This window comes from Oncorhynchus mykiss, chromosome 14 (assembly GCF_013265735.2).
Source record: "Oncorhynchus mykiss isolate Arlee chromosome 14, USDA_OmykA_1.1, whole genome shotgun sequence".
Taxonomy (NCBI): domain Eukaryota; kingdom Metazoa; phylum Chordata; class Actinopteri; order Salmoniformes; family Salmonidae; genus Oncorhynchus; species Oncorhynchus mykiss.
Window position 1 is genome coordinate 9,120,001 of NC_048578.1, and position 17,109 is coordinate 9,137,109.

The 17,109-nt window shown below is 43.9% G+C and overlaps 1 protein-coding gene across 1 annotated transcript in view; it reads left to right on the forward strand.

Moving 5' to 3' along the window:
* Window positions 1-17,109, forward strand: part of drp2 (dystrophin related protein 2) — a 211,869-nt gene that overhangs the window by 112,262 nt on the left and 82,498 nt on the right. The window contains exon 4 of the mRNA XM_036942883.1: window positions 994-1,150. Within this exon, the coding sequence (XP_036798778.1) occupies window positions 994-1,150 (157 nt within the window). The remainder of the gene's footprint in view (window positions 1-993; window positions 1,151-17,109) is intronic.

Genomic DNA, 17,109 nt, shown 5'->3' on the forward strand with positions numbered 1-17,109 from the left:
CCTCCCTCCCTCCCTCCCTCCCTCCCGCTCTCTCTCTCTCTCCCTCCCTCCCTCCCTCCCTCCCTCCCTCCCTCCCTCCCTCCCTCCCTCCCTCCCTCCCTCCCTCCCTCCCTCCCTCCCTCCCTCCCTCCCTCCCTCCCTCCCTCCCTCCCTCCCTACCACTCTCTCCCTCCCTCCCTCCTGCTCTCTCTCTCTCTCCCCCTCCCTCCCTCCCGCTCTCTCTCTCTCTCCCCCTCCCTCCCTCCCTCCCTCCCTCTCTCTCTCCCACTCTCCGTCCGTGTTTTGACACTGGTGGGGAATGACATCCTGCAGAAATAATGATATTTTGAGTGGTAGCTGCAAGCTGGGGATCTAGTGTGTAATTGAAACACTGGGGCACTTTCACACTCTGCCTCCCCCCGTCCTCCCCATACCCAGCTGTGCTCCTGATGGAGCTCCCCTGATTCGCCCAGACAATCCCTCACACTTCTGGCAGGTGGCAAAGAGATACATTCTGGGATTTATTTATTCAGAGTTTATTCCTCACAACCCTCTCTGCAAGAGGTAGCTATTCGGAGTAAAGTCTCACATTGTCTTGCGTGTATGGTAATATACACCGGGTATGATTGATTTAATGTTTTAACTTGCATATGTGTTGATATATGCAGAACTTAGAAAAAGGGTATGTAAACGCCGCAACACAGGAAAGGATATTAAATTGCATTATATCGATTAATGTCAAAGAAACTCATCCAGCAGCGACACATAATTTGTACTTATACAGTACTGATTGAATATCCCATACATTCCTTCATCATCTCATACACTTTGTCTGTTGTCATGTTTTTAAAGAGGCATCTGTAACATTAAGTGATACTCAGTTGACACTGGGGATTGTGGGACGGCAGTTTACAAATGTCACAAATGGTGGTAGATGTATTGGGGATCATGAGCAGCCATCGCCTAACTGTGGTTATTGTCTGTCTGTCTGTCTGTCTGTCCATGTGTCCGCAGGGTGCGGCTTGAGGCGTTCTCAGACAACAGTGGGAAGCTGCAGCTCTCCCTGCAGGAGATCATAGAATGGCTGACGGCCAAGGACGAGGAGCTGTCAGAGCAGCTGCCCATAGGGGGTGACGTGGGGGCCGTCCAACACCAGAGGGAGTTCCACCAGGTACTGTGCTGGGCCCCTTTGAAAAGCTACATCACACAAACACTGAAACAAGCCAAAATGTGTAACGGCATTCAGAGGAAGAAGGTGAGGACCAAGATGCAGCGTGGTACGTGTTCATATTTATTAAATAGAACTGAACACTAAATGCAAAGTAACAAAAGGAATAACCGAAACAGTTCTGAAAGGTGATACAAACACTAAACAGAAAACAACTACCCACAAAACCCATGTGGGCAAGAGCTACCTAAGTATGGCTTTCAATCAGAGATAACGACAGACAGCTGTCCCTGATTGAGAACCATACCTGGCCAAAAACAAAGAAATACAAAAGCATAGAAAAAAGAACACAGAATGCCCACCCTGGTCACACCCTGGCCTAACCAAAATAGAGGTCCAGGGGAGGGTCCGGGAGGGTCCGGGTGGGCCTTCTTTACGGCGGCGGCTCGGGTGCGGGACGTGGTGGCACCTCTGGAGCAAGGACCCTCGCAGCGGGCCCCGGACCGAAGACCCTCGTAGAGGGCGCCACTGAACTGAAGGGCGCCTCTGGACTGAGGGGTGCCTCTGGACTGAGGTGGCTGCGATTCTGGCAGCTCCGGAGTGAAGGGCGACTCTGGCGGCTTCGGAGTGAAGGGCGATTCTGGCGGCTTCGGAGTGAAGGGCGATTCTGGCGGCTCCGGAGTGAAAGGCGACTGGCGGTTCCGGAGTGAAGGGCGACTTGGTTCTGGGAGCAGGCACAGGACTCACCAGGCTGGGGAGACATACAGGTGGCCTCTTCCTTGGCCGAGGCACCGGATACACAGGGCCGTGGAGGCACACTGCCAGTCTGGCTGGATGCCAGCTTCCACCTGGCAAATGCGGGACGCTGGCACCGAGCACACCGGCCTGTGAATACTCGGCCGAGACACAGTGTGCATCACCCCATAGCGCGGGGCCTGACCTGTCACCCCGGTAAGCACGGGGAGTGGGCTCAGGTCTCCAACCTGACTCCGCCACCCTCATCGTGTGCCCCCCAATTTTTTTTGGGGGGGGGGGCTTCCTCTCGGGCTTCCTTGCCAGCCGTGTTCCCTCGTACCGCTGGTTCCCTTCTCCTACTGCCTCCGCTCTCCTGGCTGCCTCCACCTGTTCCCATGGGAGGCGATCCCTTCCAGCCAGGATCTCCTCCCATGTGTAGGATCCCTTCCCGTCCAGAATGTCCTCCCATGTCCATTCCTCCTTTTTAGCTTGGTCAGTTGGTGGTGGGTAGTTCTGTAACGGCTGTTGGTGGAAGAAGGTGAGGACCAAGATGTAGCGTGGTACGTGTTCATATTTATTAAATAGAACTGAACACTAAATACAAAGTAACAAAAGGAATAACCGAAACAGTTCTGAAAGGTGATACAAACACTAAACAGAAAACAACTACCCACAAAACCCATGTGGGCAAGAGCTACCTAAGTATGGTTTTCAATCAGAGATAACGACAGACAGCTGTCCCTGATTGAGAACCATACCCGGCCAAAAACAAAGAAATACAAAAGCATAGAAAAAATAACATAGAATGCCCACCCTAGTTACACCCTGGCCTAACCAAAATAGAGAATAAACAGCCTCTCTATGGCCAGGGTGTGACAAAATGGTAGGTAATAATTAGGATTTTTTTACAAGGCAGGGTTCTCCAACCCTGTTCCTGGAGAGCTACCCTCCCATTTTATTCCAAGTTTTTTCTGTGGCACTAAGGAACATTCAACTCATTCCATGGCTTCTATAGAAAGTGTGATTTAATTAATTTACTGTAGGCAAACATACAGTAACTACAGTGAACTATAGTTACAAATTGCTTGAGTGGAAACCATCATTCATGCCGAGCTGCAGGAATGTGTGTTTGAGTTACCATCCAGTTGACTCGTATTGATCAAACAAATTCAAAGGCGCCTTCACAGCACAAACCAGTAACACTTTGTCTCTCCCTAGAAACTCGTTATTTACCTGTTTGGAATGAATAGGGCCACTAGGTTATGTTTTAGTGTTTTGATACTAACCTTAGTTTAAGGTTAGCCCATCGGTAACATTAAGGATAGAGGGAAGTAAGCACTTTGAGAGCAGTACGTACCTAAACCTTCCCTCCCTCCAAAGGGATTTGACTACTTTCAATTAGCAACCACTTCGATTTTGAGGCTCTCTTAATTTGGCCATCTATCAAAATAACGACTCTATTTCAGGATTTAAGACTCTGGCTGTTATCTGCAGGAGAGATCGGGACCAACAAAATGGCCGTGGTGTGTTTTAAAAGTAGTGGTGGAAAAAGTACTGTATTGTCATACTTGAGTAAAGGTAAAGATACCTTAATAGAAAATGACTTAAGTAAAAGTGGGTGTCAGGGAAAACGTATGAAGTAAAAAGTACATTATTTTCTTTAGGAATGCAGTGAAGAAAAAGTTGTCAAACATATATATAGTAAAGTAAAGTACAGATATCCCAAAAATCGACTTAAGTAGTACTTTAAAGTATTTGTACTTAAGTACTTTACACCACTGGTTAAAACCACCCAGTGGTGAATCTATAAAAGATACCCTGAACTGTCGTTAAATAAGAGTGGTTCAGCTGAAATCTTTTTATTTGACATGTTAAAAAGCCCCAGCTGCTCTGTGTTGATGGAGAGGGGAATTCAACTAGTTGAAAGCTGAGAGTTGTGGAGCCAAACAAGCAGATGCCGGGTGCAGAATATAAGAGGAGGAGAGATAGAGTCTCTCACATTCAGGGGCTTGTTCTGCACTCGTCCTTATTCTGTAGTTGAACATTGACAAAATCCTTCCTTGCAATGGTTTCAGTTTTTTGTTATCCATTTCCCGGTAAAAACATCTCCATTTGGTATGATATGTCCCCCAAACACAAACAGGCAGGCAGGAAGGCAGATGCGTGTTGTACACACACACACACACACACACACACACACACACACACACACACACACACACACACACACACACCATAATTGGTCCTGTACTACAGCAGAATGCTCTTTCCACCTACGTTCCAATTTTCTCAGCTGTCAGTTTGTGCAGTGTGTCTCTGAGGAGAGAGAGCCGTATTGACAGTGAGAGTGGTCCTCACCTCCCCCTCCCCCCCTCCACTGCCACAGACTGCTGCTGTGAAATCAGCTTCCAAATTAACAGGACAAAAACCATAGTCACACACCATCTCTCTCTCTCTCTCTTTCTCTCTCTCTCTCTCTCTCTCTCTCTCTCTATCTCTCTCTCTCTCTCTCTCTCTCGCTCTCTCTCTCTCCTGCTAATCTCTCTATCTCTCTATCTACTGCTAAGAGATTATAGCCCACTGTGCTGTTTCCTCCCTCCCTCCCACCCATACTACAGATTTTGTTACTTAGTATATACCTGCTAAAATCACAATAGATTCCCTCCCCTCCTCTACACTCCACCCTCCTCCTTCCTCACCCCTTTCCTCCCACCATCCCTTTTCTTTTCTCTATGTCCCCATTTTTATGTAATATTCCTTTATAATCTAAGGAGCTCCCACTCCCCAAGTGTGACGTTGCTCTAAAACTTTTCAGACAAAGCGGAGAGGGAAATTGTATGGAGTTTTCTGTGGAGAATTACAGGGTTTAAGAAATGTGAGTTATTGATCTTAAGTGGATTTGTTCTGCAGTATTTCAGTGCGTGGGGAAGTGTCCCTTTCAATTTGTGTGTGTGTGTGCATGCGTGTGCTTGTGTGCGTGCGCATCGCTCTATAAGTATGTGTGTAGCGTTCTATAAGTGTGTGTGTAGCGTTCTATAAGTGTGTGTGTGTTGTGTTCTACACGTGTGTGTTGTGTTCTATAAGTGTATGTGTAGTGTTCTATAAGTGTGTGTGTGTTGTGTTCTACACGTGTATGTGTAGTGTTCTATACGTGTGTGTTGTGTTCTATAAGTGTATGTGTAGTGTTCTATACGTGTGTGCGTATTGTGTTCTATAAGTGTGTGTGTAGCGTTCTATACGTGTGTGTGTAGTGTTCTATAAGTGTGTGTGTGTAGTGTTCTATAAGTGTGTGTGTAGCGTTCTATAAGTGTGTGTGTAGTGTTCTATAAGTGTGTGTGTAGTGTTCTATAAGTGTGTGTGTGTAGTGTTCTATAAGTGTGTGTGTAGCGTTCTATAAGTGTGTGTGTAGTGTTCTATAAGTGTGTGTGTGTAGTGTTATATAAGTGTGTGTGTAGTGTTCTATAAGTGTGTGTGTAGTGTTCTATAAGTGTGTGTGTAGCATTCTATAAGTGTGTGTAGCGTTCTATAAGTGTGTGTGTGTAGTGTTCTATAAGTGTGTGTGTAGCGTTCTATAAGTGTGTGTGTAGTGTTCTATAAGTGTGTGTGTAGCGTTCTATAAGTGTGTGTGTAGTAGTGTTCTATAAGTGTGTGTGTAGTGTTCTGTAAGTGTGTGTGTGTAGTGTTCTATAAGTGTGTGTGTAGTGTTCTATAAGTGTGTGTGTAGCGTTCTATAAGTGTGTGTGTAGTGTTCTATAAGTGTGTGTGTAGTGTTCTATAAGTGTGTGTGTAGTGTTCTATAAGTGTGTGTGTAGTGTTCTATAAGTGTGTGTGTGTAGTGTTCTATAAATGTGTGTAGTGTTCTATAAGTGTGTGTGTAGCGTTCTATAAGTGTGTGTGTAGTGTTCTATAAGTGTGTGTGTGTAGTGTTCTATAAGTGTGTGTGTAGCGTTCTATAAGTGTGTGTGTAGTGTTCTATAAGTGTGTGTGTGTAGTGTTCTATAAGTGTGTGTGTAGTGTTCTATAAGTGTGTGTGTAGTGTTCTATAAGTGTGTGTGTAGTGTTCTATACGTGTGCGTGTATTGTGTTCTATAAGTGTGTGTGTATTGTGTTCTATAAGTGTGTGTGTAGTGTTCTATAAGTGTGTGTATTGTGTTCTATAAGTGTGTGTGTAGTGTTCTATAAGTGTGTGTGTGTAGTGTTCTATAAGTGTGTGTGTAGTGTTCTATAAGTGTGTGTGTAGCGTTCTATAAGTGTGTGTGTAGTGTTCTATAAGTGTGTGTGTAGCGTTCTATAAGTGTGTGTGTAGTGTTCTATAAGTGTGTGTGTGTAGTGTTCTATAAGTGTGTGTGTAGCGTTCTATAAGTGTGTGTGTAGTGTTCTATAAGTGTGTGTGTGTAGTGTTCTATAAGTGTGTGTGTAGTGTTCTATAAGTGTGTGTGTAGTGTTCTATAAGTGTGTGTGTAGTGTTCTATACGTGTGTGTGTATTGTGTTCTATAAGTGTGTGTGTATTGTGTTCTATAAGTGTGTGTGTAGTGTTCTATAAGTGTGTGTATTGTGTTCTATAAGTGTGTGTGTGTAGTGTTCTATAAGTGTGTGTGTGTAGTGTTCTATAAGTGTGCGTGTATAGTGTTCTATAAGTGTGTGTGTGTAGTGTTCTATAAGTGTGTGTGTAGTGTTCTATAAGTGTGCGTGTATTGTGTTCTATAAGTGTGTGTGTGTAGTGTTCTATAAGTGTGTGTGTAGTGTTCTATAAGTGTGCGTGTATTGTGTTCTATATGTGTGTGTGTAGTGTTCTATAAGTCTTTGTGTGTGTAGTGTTCTATAAGTGTGTGTGTAGTGTTCTATAAGTGTGCGTGTGATGTGTTCTATAAGTGTGTGTGTAGTGTTCTATAAGTGTGCGTGTATTGTGTTCTATAAGTGTGTGTTTAGTGTTCTATAAGTGTGTGTGTGTGTAGTGTTCTATAAGTGTGTGTGTTTAGTGTTCTATAAGTGTGTGTGTGTTTATTGTTCTATAAGTGTGTGTGTAGTGTTCTATAAGTGTGTGTGTGTGTAGTGTTCTATAAGTGTGTGTGTTTAGTGTTCTATAAGTGTGTGTGTGTGTAGTGTTCTATAAGTGTGTGTGTAGCGTTCTATAAGTGTGTGTGTGTGTAGTGTTCTACAAGTGTGTGTGTAGTGTTCTACAAGTGTGTGTGTTTAGTGTTCTATAAGTTTGTGTGTTTAGTGTTCTATAAGTGTGTGTGTTTAGTGTTCTATAAGTGTGTGTGTAGTGTTCTACAAGTGTGTGTGTTTAGTGTTCTATAAGTGTGTGTGTTTAGTGTTCTATAAGTGTGTGTGTTTAGTGTTCTATAAGTGTGTGTGTTTAGTGTTATATAAGTGTGTGTGTAGTGTTATATAAGTGTGTGTGTAGTGTTCTATAAGTGTGTGTGTAGTGTTCTATAAGTGTGTGTGTTGTGTTCTATAAGTGTGTGTGTGTGTGTGTAGTGTTCTATAGGTGTGTGTGTAGTGCTTAATCTATTCATCCAGTGAAAAGAGAGGAGGATGAAGTAATAATGAACCTAAAAAGAATTATATTAATATATGCCATTTAGCAGAAGCTTTTATCGAAAGCGACTTACAGTCATGCGTACATACATTTTACGAATGGGTGGTCCCTGGAGTCAAACCCCCTTCCCTGACGTTACAAGTGCCATGTGTTCTGAGAAAGCTCAGTGTAATGGCGTCTCTGGGGGCCCCAGAAATAAATAGGGGACCTTCAACATGTTTGGAGGGGGCAATGAAACCATTTCCTTCTCTGACTCTTCCTCCTCCATCATGCATATCGTAGCCTAATTGGATCTGAAGTCTTTATATTTAATGTTCCTTCAGCCAAAGACGGCACCCCTCAGTGTGAAATTTAGCTGGAATTAAAGTTTTAACGCAGCGGAGGCCTAAGGGAGGGAAGTAAACCCGCAATCCCACCCTGGGTAACAACCGCTCACTCAGAAAAAAACGAAACAAGCGGGTTAAAATCTGAGTTTCCTTAGTAACCTCACCAGGAAATCTTATCAGAAACCACAGCTCCTGCACAGAACACATTTCTGCATGTTTGCTAAGCATCAGTGGTATATGCCAGTTCAGTGGGGCTCCGTATTTAATTCCGTCAGTGAGGAGGGAGGCTGGTGTTATCAGGGAGTGACTGGCTGCAGTCATGGGGTTTAATAGCCACTGAAAGAAAGTCGCCACTGCGCCGCTCACCACAGGGGAAACCCTGTCCCGGCTCCACGAGGGAGCAAAAGGGGGCTCAGTTGAAATGTGTGCCCCCTCAGTTTTAGTTTTATGTCCCTTTCTAAAAATCGCAACAAAAAAAATAAAATTAAGTGACACGTTGCCGCAAAATCTAAATCTTCTCTGCACTGTGTCAGCACAATGGACAGCGCTAGTTGCGATGTGTGTAGGGGAGCTATGGAAAGCCACTGAGGTGGTTAGCAATGAATAGGGCTGTTACAGTGACCATATTACCACCGCACCGGCAGTCATGACCACATTCAAATTCCACGTGACCGTTTAGTCGCGTAATTAGGCTTCAAGCTCTGATGCTGCTGATGGTCATTAGTAGCCTACCAAACTTGCTAACTGCCTGGTACTCAGCACTCTATTGTCCCTCTAATCACTCTGACATCAATGCAAATGTTTTCAAAAATAAAATCAATCACTTCATGAGAGCCCATGAGCTCATGTTGCGCAACATTTCTATAGGCTATGCAATTGTGTGAGAAAACAGAGTTTTGATTACCTCTATTAAAAAGAGGAGGATGCCATTAGCTTTCTATAGACTAGGCCTACTATATTTATTTATCAGCTTTCCTAATATTAAGGTCATTTCTTTGCTTTACAACCGGAGTATAGCCTGCCTGGCTGGCATGAAAATGAACCACGGGAAAAGCGTCTTCCATTCGCTATTTAAGTGCATAGATGACATACTTTTCCGTACCCCTGTTCTGAGATAGGTGCATTATAATGGTCCATTCTAAATCAAACCTCATTTCAAACATATTATTTAGTATATGTAAAGACAACATTAAATTAAGAATAGTCGGATTGGTGATTATATTAGCCTATCAACGATGGTCATCAATGATTTATTCTCAATAATAATGCCCAGCGTGTTCAGTAAGGCAAGAAACAGAGAAGGCTTTTTTAAAAACTTTTTCAAATCCTAGTCGCACACCTCATGTAGCCTAGCCCATAGACCTATATGTTTTGATAAGGTTTGTGTCACAACTAAAGTGGACAAATAACTTCTTAAAATTAAGCACATTAATCTGCTTTACAACCGGTGTAGTGCCTAAGAGACAATTTATGCTTGATCCGAAAATGTGGTCGGAGGCGGTGTATGGATGGCGTGATGTAATTGCGGAGCACCCGGACGCAGGCAGAGGCCAAATTGAGCTCCGTACCGCATTGTCGTGTGCCTCTCAAATTTTGTAATTTTGCGTAGGGCTCAGTATTGCTCCGCATTGACATGATTGGTTGACGGTAGGTGAGGGCGCTAGGTCCTGTATAAACACAAACTCACTTCCTTGACAACTTCCTTCACAACAGCTCTGCGCTACTCTGTAAAGCGGAAAAAGTATGATTGCCCAGACTTCTGCAGAGGCCATATCATCGTAAATGCTACATGCCAATGCAGATGTTGGATTGACCATGCAGCGCCTTTCACTGGCAAACAAATGTCAAATTTGGGGAAGATCATTTTCACCAAATAAATGCACCTTCATAATAAAGCATTACAAGCATAATCACATCTGTGTTAACTTTTGAGAATGGTGTTTTCCCGCTAATTTATTGCATTTTGGAACATTCACGCTCAAAGCCTACTGCCGTGTGTGATTTTTTGCGCTTATAATGTGAAGAAACAGCCTAATAGTTGATCAACATTTTAAGCTAAACGTTCTGACCTGTTGCATCAGGCTCATTGCTTTTTTTATGCTAGTGGTTGTATTAATTTGGGATCTATCGCATCCCACAACTATCCAAGAGTATGTTTGCAATATTTATTTATTGCACAGAAGGACAAGTTGACCAATATAATAGGTCAACTTTTGTACTATGGGGGTTAGTAGATTGACATAGGCTAGTGCTTTTGCTGTTCGTTAGGCCTACTCATCTTGTTGGCTGACGAAAGTAGGCTAAATGTAGACAGTTCTTCTAACATCTTCAATATGCGCCTTGGAATTCAATGAGAGGGAGGCTCGCAATTGCATCTGTCTTCACTTGTAGCCTACATCTTCGCTGAGATACGTCTGAGAAGGGCCCGATCATGTGATGGACATTGGCTAATAAGAATTGAGATATCTGAGAGCGCCATGTGAGTGAGAGGTGTTTTGGAGCATGACAGAGAGAAGGGAATTATAATTATTATATTAATTCCAAGGGCACAACGGCCACTTAGGCTGCAAAAGGCATGGGTTTTCTAGGGGGCGTTACAGCCACACAAGGGGGAAGCTGCTGAGAAATTCGAGGTCTGGTGAGAATATTATCAAGTGCTTATCTAATTGTGAATGAGAGACTGATGAAGTGTGTGCAACCTGGACAAGAAACAAATCAAATCACAGTTTATTTGTCACGTGCGCTGAATACAACAGGTATGCTTACTTACAGGCTCTAACCAATAGTGCGGAGAAAGAAAAGTATGTGTGTGTGTGTGTGTGCGTGTGTGCGTGCGTGTGTGTGTGTGTAGGTAAGTAAAGAAATAAAACAACAGTAAAAAGACATTTGAAAATAAGAGTAGCAAGGCTATGTACAGACACCGGTTAGTCAGGCTTATTGAGGTAGTATGTACAGTACATGTGGGTATGGTTAAAGTGACTATGCATTTAAGTAGCGTAAAAAGAGGGGGTTGACGGGTGGTGGGACTCAATTCAGATAGCCCGGTTAGCCAATGTGTGGGAGCACTGGTTGGTCGGGCCAATTGAGGTAGTATGTACATGAATGTATAGTTAAAGTGACTATGCATATAAGATAAACAGAGAGTAGCAGCAGTGTAAAACAGGGGTTGGGGGGGGGGGGGGGTGGGACACAATGCAAATAGTCCGGGTAACCATTTGGTTACCATGCCATAGTAGAGAGAACAGTCTATGACTGGGGTGGCTGGGGTCTTTGACAATTTTCAGGGCCTTCCTCTGACACCACCTGGTATAGAGGTCCTGGATGGCAGGCAGCTTTGCCCCAGTGATCTACTAGGCCGTACACACTACCCTCTGAAGTGCCTTGCGGTCGGAGGCTGAGCAATTGCCATACCAGGCAGTGATGCAACTGGTCAGGGTGCTCTCGATGTTGCAGCTGTAGAACCTTTAGAGGATCTCAGGACCCATGCCAAATCTTTTTAGTTTCCTGAGGGGGAATAGGCTTTGTCGTGCCCTCTTCATGACTGTCTTGGTGTGTTTGGACTATTCTAGTTTGTTGTTGATGTGGACACCAAAGAATTTGAAGCCCTCAACCTGCTCCACTACAGCCCCGTCGATGAGAATGGGGACGTGCTCGGTGCTCCTTTTCCTGTAGTCCACAATCATCTCCTTAGTCTTGGTTACGTTGAGGGATAGGTTGTTATTCTGGCACCACCCGGCCAGGTCTCTGACCTCCCTATAGGCTGTCTCGTCATTGTCGGTGTTCAGGCCTACTACTGTTGTGTCGTCAGCAAACTTAATGATGGTGTTGGAGTCGTGCCTGGCCATGCAGTCGTGGGTGAACAGGGAGTACAGGAGGGGACTGAGCACGCACCCCTGGGGATCTCCAGTGTTCAGGATCAGCGTGGCAGATGTGTTTCTACCTACCCTCACCACCTGGGGGCGGCCCGTCAGGAAGTCCAGGATCCAGTTGCAGATGTGTTTACTCCCAGGTTCCTTAGCTTAGTGATGCGCTTTGATGGTACTATGGTGTTGAACGCTGAGCTGTAGTCAATGAATAGCATTCTACATAGGTGTTCCTTTTGTCCAGGTGGGAAAGGGCAGTGTGGAGTGCTATAGAGATTGTATCATCTGTCGATCTTTTGGGCGGTATGCAAATTGGAGTGGGTCTAGGGTTTCTGGGATAATGGTGTTGATGTGAGCCATCACCAACCTTTCAAAGCACTTCATGGCTATGGACGTGAGTGCCATGCGTCTGTAGTCATTTAGGCAGGTTGCCTTAGTGTTCTTGGGCACATGGACTATGGTGGTCTGCTTGAAGCATGTTGGTATTACAGACTCAATCAGGGACATGTTGAAAATGTCAGTGAAGACACCTGCCAGTTGGTCAGCGCATGCCCAGAGGACACGTCCTGGTAATCCATCTGGCCCCACAGCCTTGTGAATGTTGACCTGTTTAAAGACCTTACTCACGTCGGCTACGGAGAGCTTGATCACACAGTCGTCCGGAACAGCTGATGCTCTCATGCTTGCCTCAATATTGCTTGCCTCGAAGCGAGCATAGAAGTGATTTAACTCGTCTGGTAGGCTCGTGTCACTGGGCAGCTCGCGGCTGTGCTTCCCTTTGTAGTCTGTAATAGTTTGCAAGCCCTGCCACATCCGACGAGCGTCGGAGCCGGTGGAGAATGATTCAATCTTAGCCCTGTATTGACGCTTTGCCTGTTTGATGGTTCGTCGCAGGGCATAGTGGGATTTCTTGTAAGCTTCCAGGTTAGAGTCCCGCACCTTGAAAGCGGCAGCTCTACCTTTTAGCTCAGTGCGAATGTTGCCTGTAATCCATGGCTTCTGGTTGGGGTATGTACGTACAGTCACTGTGGGGACGACGTCCTCAATGAACTTATTGATAAAGCCAGTGACTGATGTGGTGTATTCCTCAATGTCATCGGAAGAATCCCGTAACATGTTCCAGTCTGTGATAGCAAAATAGTCCTTTAGTTTAGCATCTGCTTCATCTGACCATTTGTTTTATAGACCGAGTCACTGGTGCTTCCTGCATTAGTTTTTGCTTGTACGCAGGAATCAGGAGGATAGAGTTTACCGGATTTACCAAATGGAGGGCGAGGGAGAGCTCTGTACGCATCTCTGTGTGTGGAGTACAGGTGATCTAGAATTGTTTTCCCTTTGGTTGCACATTTAACATGTTGATAGAGATTTGGTAGAACTGATTTAAGTTTCCCTGCATTAAAGCCACTAGGATCGCCGCCTCTGGGTGAGTGGTTTCCTGTTTGCTTATTTCCTTATACAGCTGACTGAGTGCGGTCTTAGTGCCGGCAACTGTATGTGGTGGTAAATAAACAGCCACGAAAAGTATAGCTGAGAACTCTCTAGGAAAGTTGTGTGGCCTGCAATTTATCATAATATACTCTACTTCAGGCGAGCAAAATCTAGAGACTTCCTTAGATTTCGTGACCATCTGTTGTTTACAAATATACACAGAGCGCTCCCCTTGGTCTTACCGGAGTGTGCTGTTCTATCCTGCCGATGCAGCGTGTATCCCGCTAGCTGAATATCCATGTCGTCATTCAGCCACGATTCCGTGAAACATAGGATATTACAGTTTTTCATGTCCCGTTGATAGGATATTCGTGATCGTACCACGTCTAGTTTATTGTCCAATGATTGCATGTTGGCAAGTAATATTTATGGTAACGGCAGTTTCCTAGTTGTCTTCTGCGGGTCCGGACGAGGCATCCGGCTCTTTGTCCTCTGAGTAGCTTCCTTTTGCGAATAATTGGGATGTCTGCCCTGTGGGGTGTTTGGAGAATATCGTGTGAGTCCTGCTTCCTGCTGCTGTTGTTGTTGTTGTTGTTGAAAAAATCTTTGTCTAACCCGAGGTGACTGATCGCTCTCCTGATATCTAGAAGCTCTTTTCTGCCGTAAGATACGGTTGTAGATATTGTGCACCAGCTGTTATTTACAAAAATACATAGTCTGCCGCCTCTTGTCTTACCAAACACCATGGAACCACACAGCCGTCATACCGCTGAGGAAGGAGACATATTCTGTCTCCTAAAGATGAACGTACTTTGGTGCGAAAAGTGCAAATTAATCCCAGAACAACAGCAAATGACCTTGTGAAGATGCTGGAGGAACCGGTACAAAATTATTTATATCCACAGTCAAACGAGTCCTATATCGACATAACCTGAAAGGCAACTCAGTAAGGAAGAAGCCACTGCTCCAAAACCGCCATAAAAAAGCCAGTCTATGGTTTACAACTGCATATGGGGACAAAGATCGTACTTTTTGGAGAAATGTCCTCTGGTCTGATGAAACAAAAATAGAACTGTTTGGCCATAATGAACATTGTTATATTTGGAGGAAAAAAGGGGAGGCTTTCAAGCCGAAGAACATAATCCCAACCGTGAAGCACGGGGGTGGCAGCATCATGTTGTGGGGGTGCTTTGCTGCAGGAGGGACTGGTGCACTTCACAAAATAGATGGCATCATGTGGAAAATTATGTGGATATATTGAAGGAACATCTCAAGACATCAGTCAGGAAATTAAAGCTTGGTCGCAAATAGGTCTTCCCCAAGCATACTTCCAAAGTTGTGTCAAAATGGCATAAGGACAAAGTCAAGGTATTCGAGTGGCCATCACAAAGCCCTGACCTCAATCCTATAGAAAATGTGTGTGCAGAACTGAAAATGCGTGTGCGAGCAAGGAGGCCTACAAACCTGACTCAGTTACACCAGCTCTGTCAGGAGGAATGGGCCAAAATTCACCCAACTTATTGTGTGAAGCTTGTGGAAGGCTACCCGAAACGTTTGACCCAGGTTAAACAATTTAAAGAGTGTAAGTAAACTTCTGTCCCACTAGGAATGTGATGAAAGAAATAAAAGCTGAAATAAATCATTCTCTTTACTATTATTCTGACATTTCACATTCTTAAAATAAAGTGGTGATCCTAACTGACCTAAGACAGGGAATTTTTACTAGGACTAAATGTCAGGAATTGTGGAAAAAATATGTATTTGGCTAAGGTGTATGTAAACTTAGTAAGTAAAAATACTTTAAAGTACTACTTAACTAGTTTTTTGGGGTATCTGTACTTTACTATTTATATGTTTGACAACTTTTCATTCACTTCACTACATTCCTGAAGAAAATGATGTACTTTTTACTCCATACATTTTCCCTGACACCCAAAGTACTCGTTACATTTTGAATGCTTAGCAGGACAAGAAAAGGGTCCAATTCACACACTTGTCAAGACAACATGATTATTGCTACTGCCTCTGATCTGATGGACTCACTAAACACAAATGCTTCATTTGTAAATTATGTTTGCCCCTGGCTATCCGTACTTAAAACAAATAATAATAATTGTGCCGTCTGGTTTGCTTAATATAAGCAATTTGAAATTATTTATACTTTTACTTTTGATACTTAAATATATTTTTGCAATTATATTTTATTTTTATACTTAAGTATATTTAAAACCAAATACTTTTCAACTTTTACTCAAGTAATATTTTACTGGGTGACTTTCACTTTTACCTGAGCAATTTTTCTTTGAGGTATCTTTACTTTTACTCAAGTATGACAGTTGGGTACTTTTTCCACCACTGGCTATATTAAATGGATTTATTAGACTTTTTAAAATTTAGATGTTCCAAAGTTCTACATCAGTAGAACGGTCAATTACCGGTCGGTCAATTAACGGTCAATTACCATGAGAACGCAGTTATTTGCTTGACAATCACCAGCTGACAAAATGTCATGACCGCCATATCCCTAGATATGACTCTTGTGGTAGGCTAAGTGAATAACGTGATATGCCTCCGTCTGTAATATTCTATTTTGATTTATAATGGTGGAGTCAAGTTTACAGTTGACGCTGCTCTGCTTTCCTCACGCCCCACGACTACAGAGTTAGCTTCTTAGCTAGCTATAAAAATTGTTAGTGTTATTAGCCTTAGTCTATTTAACTAGCTCGAACCAGCTAATCTGCCACTGCTACGATGGATATCAAAAATTGGCTTCGCCAAGGTACCCAAACAAAACCAAAAGGTGAAAGCGAGCGATTGGCAGCAACAGCCGTATCAAACCACCGAGGCCGCTACCAAGCCCTGCAGCGATAATGATGTCGAGCTCCAGCTAGCTCAGCGTGCAAGAGCCTACCTACCCTTCCACAAGCGTCGCCAGGATAATGGCTCCACAGCTTCCTCCACCTCCAACTCTTCCTGACAATATCTGAACAGAGGAGCCAGCCCAGGTTAGCCTAGAATCCTACCCTAGCCGCAGGTTTTCTGTCCAAAAACATTCATTTAATAGCAACTGGTTCATAGGAAGAGAGTGGCTGGAATACTCGGTGACTGCAGAATTCAATATAATTCCAATGTAAGAACCCAAATGATGCCCCTGGGTATAGCTACATATCAGTATGTTTCATCATAGAAATAAATACATTCTATTATGGGTTTCTTGGTAGCCTTTTGGTTTTCGTTGTGTAAATTGAACTGTACGTATCGGAAACGTGTTTATGGTAGGCTGGCGTTGCTTAATTGATTAGGCGGGTCGAATTTGATCCACAGAAGTGCATTGGGTCATTTCACAACGTGTTGCTGTACTCATAAGCGGCATGGTTTTCCATGTTTGATGCTGGCCTATAGGTCCATTTACACAGACAGCTGTGCATGGCTGTATCTCACGGTAGTAGGCTGTAGGCTATTTGGATCTCCATTCGCTTTTTGTTTTACTGCGTTTCTTGCTGTTAATGTAACTAGCCTACACATATAAAATATTGAGTTGCACCCCCATTTGCCATCAGAGCAGCCTCAGTTTGTCAGGGCATAGACTCTACAAGGTGTCGAACGCGTTCCACAGGGATGCTGGTCAATGTTGACTCCAATGCTTCCCACAGTTGTGTCAAGTTGGCTGGATGTCCTTTGGGTGGTGGACAATTGTTGATACACCCGGGAAACTGTTGAGTGCGAAAACCCCAGCAGCGTTGGAGTTCTTGACACACTCAAACCGGTGCACCTGGCACCTACTACCATACCCCGTTCAAAGGCACTTTAATATTTTGTCTTGCTATTTAGTTTAATAACGTACTAATATATAGGCTAAAGTTTTTACCTAGCATAAGTTGAGTGGTGAATGGAGATTAGCTGTTGAGGACGAGAGAGTCTGGTTGACACTGCCGGTCCATAGGCCCACGGGATTCTCTGTGATTACGTCCTAAATGGCACCCTATTCCCTATAAAGTGTATTACTGTTGACCAGAGCCCTATGGGACAGCCTATGAGTCATTAATTCCACTAGGCAGCTGGGTTGG